The 16,722-nt window shown below is 47.0% G+C and overlaps 1 protein-coding gene across 3 annotated transcripts in view; it reads left to right on the plus strand.

Annotated features, from left to right (window-relative positions):
- Window positions 1-16,722, plus strand: part of Rxrg (retinoid X receptor, gamma) — a 42,943-nt gene that overhangs the window by 9,518 nt on the left and 16,703 nt on the right. Inside the window, exon 2 of one of the 3 annotated variants that reach the window (XM_005398248.2) lies at window positions 8,789-9,036. In XM_005398248.2, coding sequence (XP_005398305.1) covers window positions 8,789-9,036 — 248 coding nt within the window. Of the gene's footprint in view, window positions 1-8,788; window positions 9,037-11,567; window positions 11,863-13,239; window positions 13,300-16,722 lie in introns of those variants that run through there. The other 2 variants (XM_013521352.1, XM_013521353.1) reach the window with 2 other exon arrangements.

The raw sequence follows: 16,722 nt of genomic DNA on the forward strand, positions 1-16,722 counted from the left end.
TTTTTTTTTGGTTTTTCTCCGGTACTGGGAACCGAACTCACGACCTTGCGCTTGCCAGGCAGGCGCTTTTGCCGCTGAGCTAAATCCCCAGCCCCATGGAATGAGTTAATATATGTAAAGTTTTGAGAACTCTGTCTGGCTCCTGGCACCTGCTCCATAAATATTAGCTATTGTCATTGCTGTTGTTACTCAGCAGAGAAGATGACATTAAAGTGTCAGTTAAAGTGCTTCATATCTCAGTCCCCTGCTGACCTGGCTCAGGAGCCTGAGTATTAAGAACCAACTAGGGAAAGGATATGTGAGTTTCCCTTAGAGTGGGAATAAGCCGGGTGGCTGGGCATCCTATGACTATTGGGCTTATGCACCACATCCTTCCACAGGAGAAAAGGAGGCAGCCTTTGGTGTGGGATCCAGTGTGGGATTGTTCTCACTAGGGGAGAGATCAGAGAGGGATAAGACCCCATGATGTTTCTGTGACTTCCAGCAGAGAGTCGTGTTCTGAAAAGCAGCAAGTCTTTGAATCTGTCTTCTTTCCCATGGGTGGGCATCAGTCATTATCAATGATTCATTATAAGTTTCCATTCCGTCCTGAAGAGGGTTGCTAATGGGGAGGGCAAACTCTGTACCCTAGCACAGCAGCAAAGGGGTGGACATGCCAAGCCATTTGCTCCCTTTTCTGGCCAGTCAGAAAGACTGCAGGTTTGACATTTCACTCTCATTGGCTGAGGACAAGGTTGCTAAGCAACTTCCTTACCTTGGTAAGAATTCTGTACTTCTCAGTACCCAGGCTCCTCTCCTCTTTCCTCTTTTTCAGTAAGTCCTAGACTCTTTCTCTCTATCTCTCTGTCTCTCTCTCTCCTTACCCTATGCACATACATTTCATTTGTTCAGAGATTTCACAGGTTTTCACTGTGGTAAACACTAGGAATGTTGACTTCCTCTTCAAATAATTTCTGTTGATGACCTCCACTCCAGTTATATGCCATTATTAACAAACATTATACTTCTCATTACTTAGTCAACAAATCAGTTCTTGAGCATCTGCCACATTCCAGGCACAGTGCTAGGTACCACCATGATTATTAATAGCAAGGAGGTGAAATTCAAATTATGTGACCCCCTACAGGGCACCAGGAATTCAGAATGGAAATCAGCTTAGATGACCCTTTGTATCAGGTTGAATTATGGGGATATCTGGAGGGCCTTAGGGGAGGAACTGGGGTATCTGTAATGATGGATAGGCACTAGGCTCAGAGCAGTGGCCATTTATGAATCATTCAGAAAATTCAATATTATAAACCACTGGTGTGTGTGTCTGTGTCCATGCTTGGCGATAATGACCCTTAATTGAGCATTTACTTTTCACTGGATAGACTTCTCACCTATGCAATCTTCTGCTTGCAGTCAGATGCAACCCCACCCTAACACACATGGCACGGTAATTGTGGAGCTTGAAAGAGCATTTGGCCCTATTTCCATGCATTGATATGTAGAGCTGGCTAGGACATTCTTTAATCCCTCAGTTGGCTTTAAGCAATGCAAATGCGTCTAGCCAGGTGCTGATGTGTAGTCTTAAAGCAATGGGACAGGTCACTGATGTCCCGCATATAGCTCCCAAGGAGTATGTGTGAGCTAGGCTGATGACACCATGCTGTCTGCTGAGACTGAGCTTCAAAAAAAAAAGCTGTGACATCTCAGGGGATGATGATTACACATCAAAACTAAAGCACTGACCCCCAAAGCACTAGATACTGCCCCAATCTGTGATATGCCGATTACCTTTCTGCATCTCTCTCTCTCTCTCTCTCTCTCTCTCTCTCTCTCTCTCTGCATACTGCAGAGGTGATTTCAGGCCTCCTACCTAGCCCAGCTCAGCACTCACCTACTTCCCATACTTCCTGTCTTTCTCTCAGTCACTTATCCCTGAGCCACTCCCGTCTTCACAAATTTATACAACCTGGGTGGAGACTTTTGTTCCAGTTAGCTACTATTCTAACTAGACTTAGGACCCTCTTGGCTCCCCACCATTATATGTATATATTTGTGTCTTTATTTGCTCCATGGGTTGCACTAAAAACGGTAGATTAAAATTCATTTGCTAGAATTCCAGTAACTTTCCCCTGGAATTACAAATATAGACTTCACTGGACTGCCATGAGGTCCAGGATAGGCTTTCTATAGTAATCACAGTGTTTCCCCCGGCTGGGGACTCAGGTGTTTGCTGCAATCTCTTGAGAGAGCTGTGTTTGTCTCAATTTATGGCTGAGGAAGCTTCAGTCAAGAGGTGACAGTACCTTGCTCAAGATTCCATGACTAGAAAGTAGTAGAGACTGGAGTCCAACTTTCTGGCTTTGGAGCGCTTGTCTTCTCTGTAGCATGGGTCCCCTGAAGCTACAGTGCCACATGCACACAGGGACTTTAGAAATCTTTGCAGTATTATATACTCTGCAGATTCCCATCACAGGGTTGGCTTCTGGTGCCAAACAGCTGGAAGACCTAACATGGTCCACTTGAAGATGACAGAGTTCCCCTAGCCACTGGTATTTGCTTCTTTTCAATGCTAGGGATCCGTATTCTACCCAGCGCTCATGAAATATCAGAGGTGGAAGGGATCTCAGAGGTCACCATGTGCCAGCTTCTCACAGGGGCCTAAAAAAGTAAGACTTTTTTTTCAGTCTGTTGACAAGAGAGAAGAGAAGCACCTGAGAAACTCCATGTGGTGGACTGACAACTGGTAACTTGTAACACCCAGCTGAACAGAACCAGCATGGTGCTGGGTAGGGGAGGCCCACCTGAGGATTGTTGCCAACAACCTAAAAATGAGAACTGTAGAGGAAGCTTTGGGGAGCTGTTAGGGAGCTGTTGGTTCTCCTGGAGAAACTTGTCACTCTAGCCATCCTGATATAGACTTGTCTGTTCTCGTCGTTGGAGGAGTTGGGGACCTTGTTGTCACTGAGGATGGCTGTGGTACTTTTTTGGGGAGCTCTGATCTTTACTTTTAGTGTCTTCCTGAGTCCAGTGCAGATCCCTCAGCCTGCTAGCACAGATCCTTCACCCCACTGGCACAAATTTTCTAGCTTCCACCACTGACCTTTGGGCCTTCCCAGCACAGATCTGTGAAACACACCTGCAGGAGACATTGTTGTGGGCTCTAGGCCTCCAGTTGGACTTGTGGGGAGCATTGTTATGAGTTCTAGGTCTTTAGCTGGACTCATGCAGGACATTACCAGGGGATCCAGGCCCTCGGTTGATTCTTTAGGTCTGTAGCATGTGGACAGATTTCTAAATGTACTAAATTCTTTGGGTGACTATTATAAAATAATCTTATAATTTATGTGTCCTGTATTAAATTGTTCCCCTTGCAAACCCTGACTACAGCACTCCACTAGTGCTTTCCCATCTGATTAGTCATTTTTATGGAAGCATTGCTTGATCAAGAAGAAGAAAGTGAGCAGAACATGATTGCATGCATTTTCTAGGCATCTGGGTGGTCGACCAAGAGGGCAGAGGGAGCCAGAAAGGCTGATGGGATGGGATGCAGGGTCCCCACAGAGTGACTTAGGCGAGGGACTGCTTTGTAGTGTCCCTACTGCTGCAACAAAATGCCTCAGACTTGGTAATGTATGAACAACAGAAATCAATTGCCCACAGTTCCGGAGGTGGGAAGTCCTATGTCAAGGGACCGGCAGATTCTATGTCTGGTGAGGGTTTGCTCTCTGCTTCCAAGATGGTGTCTCCTACTGAATCCTGACTGCTCACGTGATTGAAAGAGTACAAAAGGGACAAACACTGTATCCTCATTTATGGAAGAAATGGACTGGCCAGGTAGCTCTTTGAAGCTAATTTTTTGAGAATACTAATTCTGTTCATGAGGGTGGAGCCCTAGTGACCCGCTCACCTCCCACTTCTTAATGCCATCTCTTTGGGGTTTAAGGTTCAAAATGATTTTTAGAGGGACACATGCATTCAAAGCCTAGCAGAGGCCAAGAGTAGGGGCATTAGGGAGAAAGTGGACTTTGGATTTGGAGCAGGCATGGACTGAGGGCTAGGCAGACTGTACCCCAGGTCTCTCTGCAGTAAAAGCCACTCATCCTTCAGAAGGAGCCTGCATGTCATCTCCTGGCTGGTATGGAAGGGAAATCTGCCCCTTTTTCTTTCCTTGCTCGAGGCTTAAGCAAAGGGCTTTGTGAGGAAGAGAAAGAAACAAGACATAACTGAGTTTCTGGAAAACTTGTGATGCCCTTTGGTAACGGCTGTAGTTTTCCATGTGGCTGTATGAAAAAGTAGGAAGTGGGAGAGGCCGATGAAAATGTCAGAGTCAGGTACGCCTTAGAGTCTGTGAGGACGAGTTAATTTTCCACTGTGTAATCTTTTTTCATAAAAGTCCTTGTCCTCCATATTTCTGAAAGCAAAGATATTTATTTCTAGGAGCTCCTGGGCCACTGTGAGAAGCAAAATAGCAAAATCATTTGTGTGAGGTGCATTTCCTCTTTGAATTTTATTTTACTGTAACTTTTTGAGGAAGGGTCTTGTTACATTGCCCAGGCTAGTCTTGAACTCATACGCTCAAAGGATACTCCTGCCTCAGCCTTTGCTGTGTCCCTTTGCATTGTATTTTATTTTGTAAGATGTGGTTATAAAATAACCCACCTCTTGTGAGTCATTGACTCAGCAGAAAGAAACGTTTGAAAATCAACCTTTTAAGACCTTTGAAAATCAAGCTTGAATTCTCTATTTTGCTCTAAATCAGAGATGTACTATTCACAGCCCTACAATGAGTAGTCAGATTGCCTAGTTATTATTAATAGTAATGGTACAATAATACATTTTAAATTTCAAACTTTCTTGTTATTATCTTATTTTTGGAGTAACTTGTAAATTCTTCAAAGTGCATATTTCTATGTTTTGGTAAAGATCAGTGTTTCTTTTTTTAAGCTGTTTTATTGGTACATTTTAGATATACAAAATGATCACATTCATCCAGGGAATTTGTACTGTACATGATCTATCTTGATTTTTCTTTTCTCCCCAGTCCCCTTCCCTCTGTTCAAGATTAGTGTTTCCTAAATATCACTCATTTGCATACAGATTTTCATGGCATTTGATGTAGAGCGTATCTTCTACATTTGAATTTTTCTGAAATCAATTTGTTATTGTTATTTTTATTACTAGTATTATTTTTGTAGTATTGGGGCCTTCACACTGAGCTATGTTACTGGTTGTTTTATTTATTTTTTATTTTGAGTCAGGGTCCCACTAAGTTGCTAAGTTGCCCGGGCTGAGCTCGAACTTGTGATCCACCTGTCCCAGCTTCCCAGAGAGCTAAGATTATAAGGAGCATGATGACACATGACTTCAATTTATCATTTTTAAAAAAGCTTATATAACTATCTTTAGGAAGATAATTTTTAGATAAAAAGTAGGCGTCCAGTCATTTGTTATACACAGAAGGAAACCCCCCAAATAAGTGTAAAACTACTAATTTTTTTTTTTAAGAGCAGAATATACTTGTTGAGGGAAAGAAAGCTTCTGTCCAAGGGAGGGACAGAAGGGGGAAACTACTAATTCTTACAAAGTTTGCCTGGGTGCTGCCAACAGTTTTAGAGGGAGTGTCATGGTGTCCAAAGCCCACAGGGGATAGGGGATCAAAAGCACAATGTAATCGAGGTTGGGGTCATGTACTTTTGAGTATGCATATTCCCTGGGCTTGCAGGGGGACAGGTTTTCTCATATTTTGACATAGTTGTCCTTGTTGTCTGCCTTTTGGATTCTTGTCTCACAGCTTTCTGTTGTTTACCTGTCTTTACCTCCTACCTCACATCTGACACTTGCTGTTCTCCCTCAGAATTTGAAGGAAGCAGGTTGTTCCCTGCATCCTACTCTTAACACTGCACCTAGCACCCGCCGATGTCTCCCAGAGGCTTAGGATAGCCATTCCAGCATTGTAATGAATGGTGAACCTGACAGGCAGGCACATGGTTTATGTGCTCAGTCCCATATCTGCTGGTCATAGAGTCTGGCTCATAGCAGGCACTTGAAGACTGGGCAGTGTCTCCACGATCCCATGATCACAGACCATGTATCCTTTTCCTTCGTATCCATGTGGACAATGTGCTGCCATGGATGAGCTGAGTGCAGCTATTTTGTACATGGTTTCTCTGCGTCTGTCCAGGCATGCTGGCTGCCCAGGATCCAGTGTGTAATGCAGGGTGGGCTGCTGTTATGGTTTCTGTCTAGATGCCCCCAAAGAGCCTGTGCTCATAGGCTGATGTTTGGAAGGGAATGAAACCATGGGGCACTGTAGCTGACTTGCTGTGAGGAAGGGGTGCTACTCGGAAGAGGCGGATCATTGGGGCGTGACCTGGAAGGGTAACTCTACCCTCAGGGTTTCTTGCTTCACTCTCTGCTTCCTGACTGCCATGAGGTGAGCAGCTTTCCTTTGTCCAGGCCCCTCCACCATGCTGCTGACCATGCACGAACTGAAACTTCTAAAATGTGAACCAAAATAAATCTCTTCTCCTTTAAATTGCAGATCTCAGGTATTGTGTCCCAGCACTGAAGAAAGCGACTAAGACAGCTGCCCTGTTGTGTTTTCTAGACTCTGCTTTGCCAGTGGAAATCTTGAGGCTTATAACTCTTTCCTTCTGAAAAGCATATTTCACTCACCTTCTTACCCTTCCCTTCCATTCTTCCTTCTTCCCTCCCTCCCTCCTTCCCTCTCCTCCTTCCTTCCTTCCTTCCCTCCCTGTGTTTCTTTATTTTGTAGCCTCAAGCCTAACCCTTGTTTCTTCCCTTCTTGTAGCTTTATCACTACCTATGTCAACAGAGGCTGTTTCTCCAACTGCACAGGCAGTCTGACCCTCATGTGGCACACACAGGTTCTCAAATCTGCAGCTTTCCAGCACCTGTGGCAAGCCCCTCCCATCTGGTGACACTCATGCCTGTCTGTACTGATCCTGTCCCCCAGGAGAGGTCCTTAGGCCGGAGAGGCCAAGCAGATTCCTGTCATGTGCCAACTCTGGATACATATGCTTGGAGCCTGGGTTGAGGATTGTGAGAGCTCAGGCTGTGTCTGGGTCCCATGACTAAAAATGCTGTGATTGATTAGCAATGTCTCTCTACAGCCATACTACCCTGAATGTGCCAGTTCTCATCTGATAAGTAATGTCTGCCATGGAAAACATAAGGCAACTATAGGGAATGTTTGCATGCTGGCCATGAGCTCAAAAGACAAGGCATCTGTTCCATCCTTACCTTAGATGGCTGTTCTGCTGGCTAGGCTGTGTGGTCACATTGGCCAGGTGGCTGAGGAGGCAGTCTGAGGGCCACAGAGCCGTAAGTGGCTTCTCCAAAGCCTGGTTGGAACAGTGTGAGTTCCAGGCTAGAGGGAGTCTGGAAGGGTAGTCCACATAGGGATTGGCAGGGTATGTACTTTGCAGTCCACATTGGCATGAACTTTAACCTCTGGAGTCTGTTTCATTTAGGCAAAAGTTGCTAACTGCCTCAGAGTGTCAGATGCAACTCAGGGGTAAAAAACTTTTTATATGGCAGTCACCCAGAAATGACCCAAACCCCTGGAAAAGTCCAGAACTTTCCAGTCCAAACTGAATAGGATTATCTTCTCTGTGCTACCAAGAAGCCAAAGTTGAGTAAAAGGATAGTCTTACTTTAACCAAGGAGGGTATACAGTTTGAAAAACACGCTCTCAGCAGCAAATGCAAGGCAGCTTGCAAAAGGGATGCTTCTAGAAAATACGGAAGGGCCCGGTCATAACCCCAGCTTTGCCTTCTGCTTCCATTGTTGGGGCCAGGGCATCGCTTGGTGCAGCTGACTAGGGGGCTGTCATGGTGCCCCATGAGTGTGTCCAGGGGCCTACTGCATCCCCCGCCCTCTACTTGTGGAGTTTGAATGTTTCTTTTATCTCAACTTCTTGGCTGCAGGGGAATGTGGGCCCAACTGAACTGAGAAAAGTGTTCCCAGACAACCACCCGGCCAAGGCTGCTGCTGTGCCCCAGAATCCCATCCACAGGCTCTCGCAGCCACAGCGTCCATCCTGGCAGGCAGAAGCATTTCCGAAGCCCATCTACACTGGCTTCCTGTGCTGCCTGAGCCTGTGTGGCCAACATGCCGAGCCAGTCCATGTTTTTTCCCTTTAGTGTTCATTAACCCTGTGCTATAGACAGGGGCAGGACAAAAACCTGACAGACAAAAAGCTTCAAAAGGAAAGGGAAGCTAGGCATGTGACAACAGCCCCTGCCTTCGCCATCATCCTCCTACAGTGGGAGCCTCCATGGAGGGAACTGTGTTCTCTTGAAATCCCCAGCATCTGGCATATTAACATGCATTTGTGGTGTATGAGAGGATGCATTTTAGCTCTGCCCCAATTTTCAAAGCCATCTGAGTTTGGGGTGGGGAATTCTGGAGCAGCCCGGCACCTGCTCACTCCACCCCTGACATAGGGGTTTGGTGGGACTCACCATCCCCATCTGGTTGGCCCAGGCCATTGTCACCCCAGCCCAGGGACTTGTGGACAGTGCCCTTGTTGCACTTGCTGTAGGTCCTCCTTTTAGAGTGGATTCCAGGCAGGGCCTCAGAGAGCTAAAACATCAATGTGTATTCCTGTCCCAGAGCAGGCCCTCTCCCCTCCCTGTCCTCTGCCTGCCTTCCTCCTTCCAGCTCCCTGTGGGTGTGAGTACTTGGGTATCACAGATGTGCAGAAGCAGAAGTAAAGCAGGCTGGACTGCAGCCTCCCCTATCTCCTGTCATCTCACTTTCCTTCTCCTTACAGGCTCCCCATGTCATGCTGGCTCCACATCCATGAGCCCGTCGGCAGCTTTGTCCACTGGGAAGCCCATGGACAGTCACCCCAGCTACACGAACACACCAGTGAGTGTCCCACGGACGCTGAGTGCGGTGGGGACGCCCCTAAATGCCCTGGGTTCTCCATATCGAGTCATCACTTCTGCCATGGGCCCACCCTCGGGGGCGTTGGCAGCGCCTCCAGGAATGAATCTGGTTACACCACCTAGCTCTCAGGTAGGTGCTCCTCCTCTCCCAAACCCATTCGGCAGCTTGCTGTGTGCTTGTGAACATCGCTGCAGACTGCCCTCCAGCAGGGCCCTGGGGCTGAGCAGCCCCAGGGGACTGTGACCGAAGGCAGCTTCTCTGGTTTTAACATTTGAGCCCTGGCTGTGACTTCAGCATCTCTGGGGTGATTGTGTCATCCATCTTCTTCACAGTTCAATACTGAGTACTGAGTGATTCTTATTATTGCTCTTGTTAAAGGGAATACAGAAGCAGTCAGTACACAGGTTTTCTTCTACCAGCTTTCAGCTGAGAGAGGAAGTGGGCAGGTAAGGCCCATAGATAAATGTACAGCAAGGCCACCCATGTTACCCATGTTATGTACATATCATCTCTGAGACTCTAGGAAGTTGGAGAGTTAACTTTACCTTAATTCCCAGAGCCTTCTGCTGTGATGGAAAGAGGTGTGGATAGCACATTGGATGGCACCTCTGCAGAGCTTATGGGATGGACAGATGTCCTTTCCATCTTTCTAGCAAAGCCATGTTGAGATCACCGGCCTTCCTGGAGAGGTTCTTCTCCAGAAAGAACCATTCTTCTTGGAGAGGTTCCCTTGGAGAGGTTACCTGATATTGCTGCATTAAAATGCCTCCAAATAATTGAAAGATGTGTTTTATGTATATAACAATTCCTCAAGATGATTGTAATTATTATGCATTGCAAATGTATATCAACTAAAAATATATCATTTGAAAGTAAAGTTCAAATTTTGCATGCTTGGGCTGGGGATTTAGCTCAGCAGCAAAGCACTTGCCTGGCAAGCGCAAGGTCGTGAGTTCGGTTCCCGGTACCGTAGAAAAACCAAAAAAAAAAAAAAATTTTTTTTGCATGCTAAAAAGTGACCCCCAAATCATCAAAGCTCACAAAAGCAAACCTGTGTCTTCCCACTCACAAGTCTATATTGGGCTAGGATGGCTGTGCTTCTGGTGGTGAGGGCTGGGCACTGTGATGGGCTGGCACAAGTCTGTTCCCCATGTCCACAGTAAAGAAGCAGCAGCTACTAGAGAACTTTTTTCTAGTGGTGTCTCAGCAGAGTGCAAAGGGCCAAACCAAAGCTAGAAATATAATGAAGCCTCTTCCTAACATCATTGTCTGAGAAAACCGTATGAGTGATTTCAGCTTGGATAGTACAGGGAAATAGGCCATGTCTATTCTAGTGGGAAGGACTGCAGAGACAGCACACAGCACAGGAGGCATTAGAAGCAGTGAAAAATTAGGAGCGACAGTCCCTCCTTCTGCACCTTCCTCTCCCCCTGTAGATCAGCCAGAGTCCTTGCTGCTCCACCCCTGGTGCACTCCCCGGCAGAACCAGTAGGTGGTTGGATGGTCAACTTGTCTGGGCCCCAGGGTGCCCAGGTATTTGGTTAAATATTATTCTGGCTGTTGTTGCTAGGGTGTCTGGGGATGAGATGAACATGAAGTGGGCAGACTGAGTAATGCAGACTGCCCACCTGGATGTGGGTAGGCAGCATACTACCAACTGAAGGTCAGAAGAGAACCTAGAGGCTGATCCTCTGCCAGGCAACAGAGAGCTCTCCTGCCTCAGGGCCTGGAACTTGGGAAGTCATTTTCCCCCAAGCCTTTGGGCTTGAACTGAAATAAAGGCTCTTCCTAGGTCTTGAGTCTGCTGGCCTTCAGACTGTAGCACCAGCAGTCCTAAGGCTCCAATTTTCCAACTCACTCTGCAGATCTTGAGACTCATCAGCCTCCAAAATCATGGTGATAATTCCTTGTAATCCTTTCCCCAAGCAATCTTGTGTGGGAGGTGGCACCTCATGCCAGAGAAGCGGCATGCAGTGTCGTATGTGTTGTCACAGGTGTAGGAGGGGAGCCCAAGGGGAGCAGAGCAGGACCTATGAACTCCTGCTCTTATTTGCCCTACCACTTAGGAGAGTAAGGCCATACGGAGATGTGTGGACTGGGCAGTGGTGAGGTGCCCTGATCATGGAGCTGGTGATACTCTACCTTTCAGAATGTGTGAGGTTTGCTTACTGTCTTTCCTGTGAGCTGATTCCAGGGAGCAGAGTCAAAGTCAGCGGTTAGAAACAGAAAGATGCACTACCGTACTTCTGGAAAGTGTGATTTTACAAGGGGATCTGGCATTCATGTAAATAATTATGTGCACCTATTAGGAATAGCTCTGCCTGACACTGTCCTGAATTTGGGGGACAAGCAGCTGAAACAGACAAAAACCTAAGGAATAAATAAGACTGTTTCAAAGAGCAATGGGTCTATCTATGAAGAAATAAAACAAGGTGAGGGAAGAGAGTCTGGCAGGGCTGGTGGGTAGGAAGTGAGCAAGCCACTATCACCTCAAGACTGCTTTTAGCAACCATGCCTGAGTCCGAATGAGCCAAACCTGGCCAGTAAATTCATCTTCATAGCCATGTGAGTGGCAGGGACGCTATTCCTGGACCATATGTCTGTACAGAGGGATCGGGGTTGAAAGGTCAGCTGAAAGCTTTGGTCCTGGCCAACTGGGCTGTGTGCAGACGCTGAGGCCAAGTTCAGCTTTTGGGAGCTATATTAAGCTTGCCAAGTGCTGGCGAAGCTCAGCAGCCTCAGACACTGAACAGTGTTCTGGGCTTGGGCTCCGGAACCGCACAGCAGCAGAACTTTGCCCAATTCACTGGACGACCCAGGACAAAGGCCTGTGTTAGCCAGGGTGACTTGGGCTCTGAGGACTCTGGAGAGATTATGCCTATGCATCCTGCCTTCCTTGTCCAGGACTGGGTCTGAGTGGGACTGGTGACAGAAACATGCTTCTCCTGTGACCTGGTAAGTACAATTTGGGGTGTGCAGAGGAGAGTGTGCCGGGTGTGGGGCAGCAGGCAGACCCTCCTTCCCTGGGCTCTGGCATTCTGCTGCTTGAGCGTCGCGTTCTGCTGCTTGAGCGTCTCCTTCTGCCCTGGTTGAGCTTTCAGTCTTGAAGAATAGGGAAACTGAATTGGTGCCGAGGAGGCAGGGAGCGGGTGACCTTTTGCAAACAACTTGAACTTGTTTCTGTTTGAGTTTCCCTTTCTCTATGGTGGGGTGACAAATCCTTGCCCTGATTGCCCTAGGGCAATTCTTATGAATGTCAAAAGAGATGTGGATTTGAAAAGGCATTTCTTGAGGTGCATACTTCTGTACTCCGGTGGTATTATTATTATTTATTATACACCTAGGTAGTCATTGATTTATAAGTGCTGTATTACCAGAAGGATCCCAGCAACTGCACTTTGATAGTGTCATTGAACCAGGCCTAGTGCTAGGTGCCTGGAGATACACGAAATACGTTTCAGTTCCCACACTGGGAAAGAGAAATTCCCAAAGACAACAAATATATAAGTAGGAAGATTTTTATGCACTTTTAGATAAAGGGATCTAGACTACAGTTTTCAGAGTGTGTGTGCACACATGTATAACACTGTACATTCATCTGCCGGCCTCTGAACAGGCTCTGTGAGCCTTTAGAGCCCTCCTACGTCTCTCTCCCCTTTGGCCCCTGCTGCCTGACTTGGGTTCTGTCCCTGCTGATTGCTGCTTAGGTATTTATAGATAACTGAATTAGTATCCTCTCCAATCTGCTTGCATTTGTGTGGCTTATACTTAGATAATAAAAATTCTAAATACTAGAGCTGAAATAGACCTTGAAATCATCTAACTGATGATTAAGAAAAAGAAAAAGCCATAAAGCTATTTCTTCAAAGAGAAGTGTATTTGAAAGCCCCATATATATGTCAAATATAGACAGGTTTAGTCGAACTAAACTTCACCCTCTCCATTTTCAGGACACACACACACACACACACACACACACACACACACGAAGCACTGATTTAGCCTAGAGATGAGAAATGAGAAAACATAGTCTCTGTTAAGTGAAGGGACCTGGTCAAGGTCACAGAGCCAGAATGGGGCAGGTTCAGACAGAACCCAGCATGGAGGCCCAGAGCTATGACTCTTGATGACAAAGATCCTAACTCGATTAAAGAAACCACGGTACGACTCTGTGTTCTGGAACAGGCGCACCCACCTGCAGCCTGGCCCTGGACAAAATCATCTGGGCTGAAGACAGCTCAGAAATGTGGGCCTCGGTGTTCTGCGATGGCTCCGGAGGCACCCAGAAAGCATTTGGTTCCCAGCTGAGTCTGCGCGAGGAGGATCCAGCAGCCCGGTTGCTTGCATCCAGTTCTGGGGAGCAGCCGGCCTGCTGGCAGGTCAGACCACCTGGTGAGTCCCGGCTCTAAAGTGCTTATTTCAGCAGAGCCGCTCCTAATGGAACAAGACAGCCATGGTTGGGGGCCTGCAGGGCCAGGCAGTTAATGGCTGTCTTTGATCTCCTGTGCTATCACTCTGAGCCCACACAAACCCCAAGCCGGCCAGAGAGATGGGCCGAGGAAAGCATATCAGCCCACTTGTCCCAACACTTTGTCCCACTGTTGTCTGGGCTCGTGAAGAAGAGGTGTGTTGGAGAAGGGCCTGCCTCAGATTGGGGAGGAGTTCCCGACAGCAACCCTGCTCCTCCTCCAGCGGTTCCTGGGCAGGGGGAGCAGGCAGGAAGTTGCTAGGGCAGAAGACTGAATCTCCTGCCAGCCAGGACAGAGAATGTAGGGAGGGAGGAACGATGACCAGGAGCCTGGGATTCCAGTCTAACCATCATACTTGGCAAGGTACAGGCACCTAAGCTACAACGTGGGCAATAGCCATCTCCTGCCATCTTTTTCCATGCTGCTGTGTCCAGCACTTCCCGGAGCAGAGTTCGAGGGACTTATTCCTCAAAACAGCTATGGCTCCTGATTGCCTCTGAAACTAAATCCATCCTCCCAGCCAGGTCACTGAGCCTCTACGCTCTGCCTCTGCCACAGCCCACCTCCCAGCCTCATCTACCATTGTCTGCTGGGCACATTTATTCCACAAATATTTTGGCTTGCTTGTAGGCCTTTGCTCTCAAAGCTTTTCCCCCCACTATGGCACATCTAATACCCACCCATTTCTGAAAGCTATTGGGCCCAGATCAAATGCCACTTCCTTCAGGAAGCCCTCTCCGATCTCAGCAGTATGTGACCGGTGCTTCCTAAACTATCCCAGCTGACTTTAATCTAGTGGCCAGTTCCTTGGGGCAGTGCTGCATCACCTTTTCTGTATCTTCCTGGTGTTCTGAATGAACAAATCAGCAAACCAATTTAAGGCTCACCGTCCCTTACATGAAAACTAGAAAGACATCTTGGGGTTGTTGTGAGCATAAACATAATCAATTAACACTGAGCAAGCTTTCTGTGGATGGTAGCAAAATAACAATCACACTGTGATCGCTGGAGGCCAGGAGTGGTGGAGCTGGTAGTGCTGGAGATGGGCATGGGAGGGAAATATGGGCAAAATCCTTTTTCTAAAAAAAAATTATTTTGGGACAGGGTCTTGCTAAGTTGCCCAGGCTGACCTTGAACTCCTGAACCTCCAACCTCAGCTGCCCAAGTACTGGGGTTACAGGCATGTGCCATCGTGCCCAACTGCAAAAATCCCTTGAGGCAATGGTGGTCTGCTCTTTATCCCCATGACCTCTCTTTTCATCTAAGAATTGTGGGGACAGAGCCACAGTCAGCTAGAGGTCCCTCTGACCTCACTACTTCCATTTTATAAGGTGGATCTAAGTGCTAACTTCTACTTCTTTGAGGCATTTGGGAAAATCTATTGCCCAGAATTCATGCTGTCAGAACTGAAATGGCACTAGTGGTTCTGAACTGTGTTTGTGCATTAGTGCCACCAGGCGAACTGCAAGGAATGCCACTGCCAGAGCCTTCTTTGGGCCCACTGCACCCGCATTCCCAGGTGTGGGCCCAGGCAGCAGTTCTCCAAGCTCCCAGATGTGCACCAGGGTTGAGAAACACTGCATTGCACTAGGTCGGAGCAAACTACTGGGCACAAGTTCCAGATGTCTTGTCTTAGCCTTGTGTTGAAGGGGAAGGGGGATTCTCTTACCACATGTGTTTTCAGCTATTATACAAATTAATCTTTGAAAAGTCCCGATGACTTGGGTTTCAAAGGAGGGTGATGATGGCTGTATCTTTTCTTTTTTGTGTCCCCTGAAGCATTTAACCCCGAGCCTCTGTCTACCTGCTATGCTCAATAAATATTTGTTTAGTGAATTGAAAAGCCAGTGAATTTAGAAGGAAGCTAATTCGGGTTCTATTGTAGTGTATGTTGTATTGATCATTGCTTCTGTCCTAAAGTCCTTCAACAGAGAAGAAAACACTACCTTTGGTTCCCTTTGAGAATTACAGTCAATGCAGGTAGGCAGAAATATTCAAAATGCAGAGGAAGTCAGGGGACCTCCTTTCAACCCTTGGATACTTTCCAAGTGTCTCTCCTAGATACTCACACATGTGCAGACACTCATCACCTTCATTTGAGCTTGCTTTTAAGTGTTCTTAGTATTTGTACATGCTCTGCTTCCTCAATGAGACTGAAGATTTTTGACGAATGAAAGACATCCTCCTAGGGCTTTTTGCCCCCTAGTAGTGGAGATGGAATCCTTTTGCATTGAGCTACATTCCCCGTCCTTTTTTTTGTTTTGGGACAGGATCTCACTAAGGTGCTAAGTTGCTCCATCTGGCCTTGGTTTTATGTCTCCCTACACAGCACCTAGAAGGTTGCTTTGCAAGACCCATGGGCACTCAAAAGTATTTCTGACTGGGTGGCTTCCTTCTACTTATTCAACTTATTCTCTCAGATACACAACACTGGGAAGTAGCTCCTTGGTCACCTCCCCAGTCACACTGGGGGATGTGTGGATGGTGAGCTGATGTTAACCTGGGACAAGGGATACGGACACGGACAAAGCAAGCTTCATCTATTCAGCCATCAACTCTCCCTGGGCCCTACCACATGTGCAGCCCCCCATCAGGGGCTGGGAATATTAAGCTCGCACAGTCTCTGGCTCTACAGACTTTAAAGTTCCATGGGAAGATAATGTTAGTTATACTCAAGTTCGAAAACATCGACAGCCAGATGTGGTGGCATATGCTTGTCATCCCAGCTACTCAGTAAACTGAGGCAGGAAGATCACAAGTTCAAGGCCAACTTGGGCTACATAGACCCTGTCTCAGAATAAAAAAGAGAAAGGGCTGGGGATATAGTGTATTGGGAGAGCAGTTGCCTTGTATACACAAACCCTGGTGCCACCCCCAGTATAGGAAAAAAAAATATATATATATGCTTTGGGGACTTCTACCCAATTTTAGTGGCATTGCATGACTTGGGCATTCAGGCAAGCATTTCCTGTGAGCTCATAGAGATGACCACTGCACAGATCCTTCTCTTCCATTTTACTCTGAATATCTTCTGGGTGTGCATTTTTATTTGCCTTTGTGTTCTAGAGCCTGGACAGTGCCTGGGATGGTCAACACTGGGGAATGACTATTGATTGACTAATGAATGGATTTGCATTCTTTGCTCAGCACTCTCAGAGGCAGAATCTCTTGCCTGAGGGCCATCTCTCCTAGAGTGCTGCTGGCAGTCAGTAGTTAATAAAAAATTTAAAAATGCACAGCTCACTTTGTCCTAGGTATGCAGTTCAGCATGCACTTCTTGCTCAAAGAAAACATTTGAGTAAAATGCGTAAAAGCAGAGAGACTAGGACAGCCGGATTGTGATGTG

Source organism: Chinchilla lanigera, unplaced genomic scaffold (assembly GCF_000276665.1).
Source record: "Chinchilla lanigera isolate Chin_1 unplaced genomic scaffold, ChiLan1.0 scaffold00061, whole genome shotgun sequence".
NCBI lineage: Eukaryota > Metazoa > Chordata > Mammalia > Rodentia > Chinchillidae > Chinchilla > Chinchilla lanigera.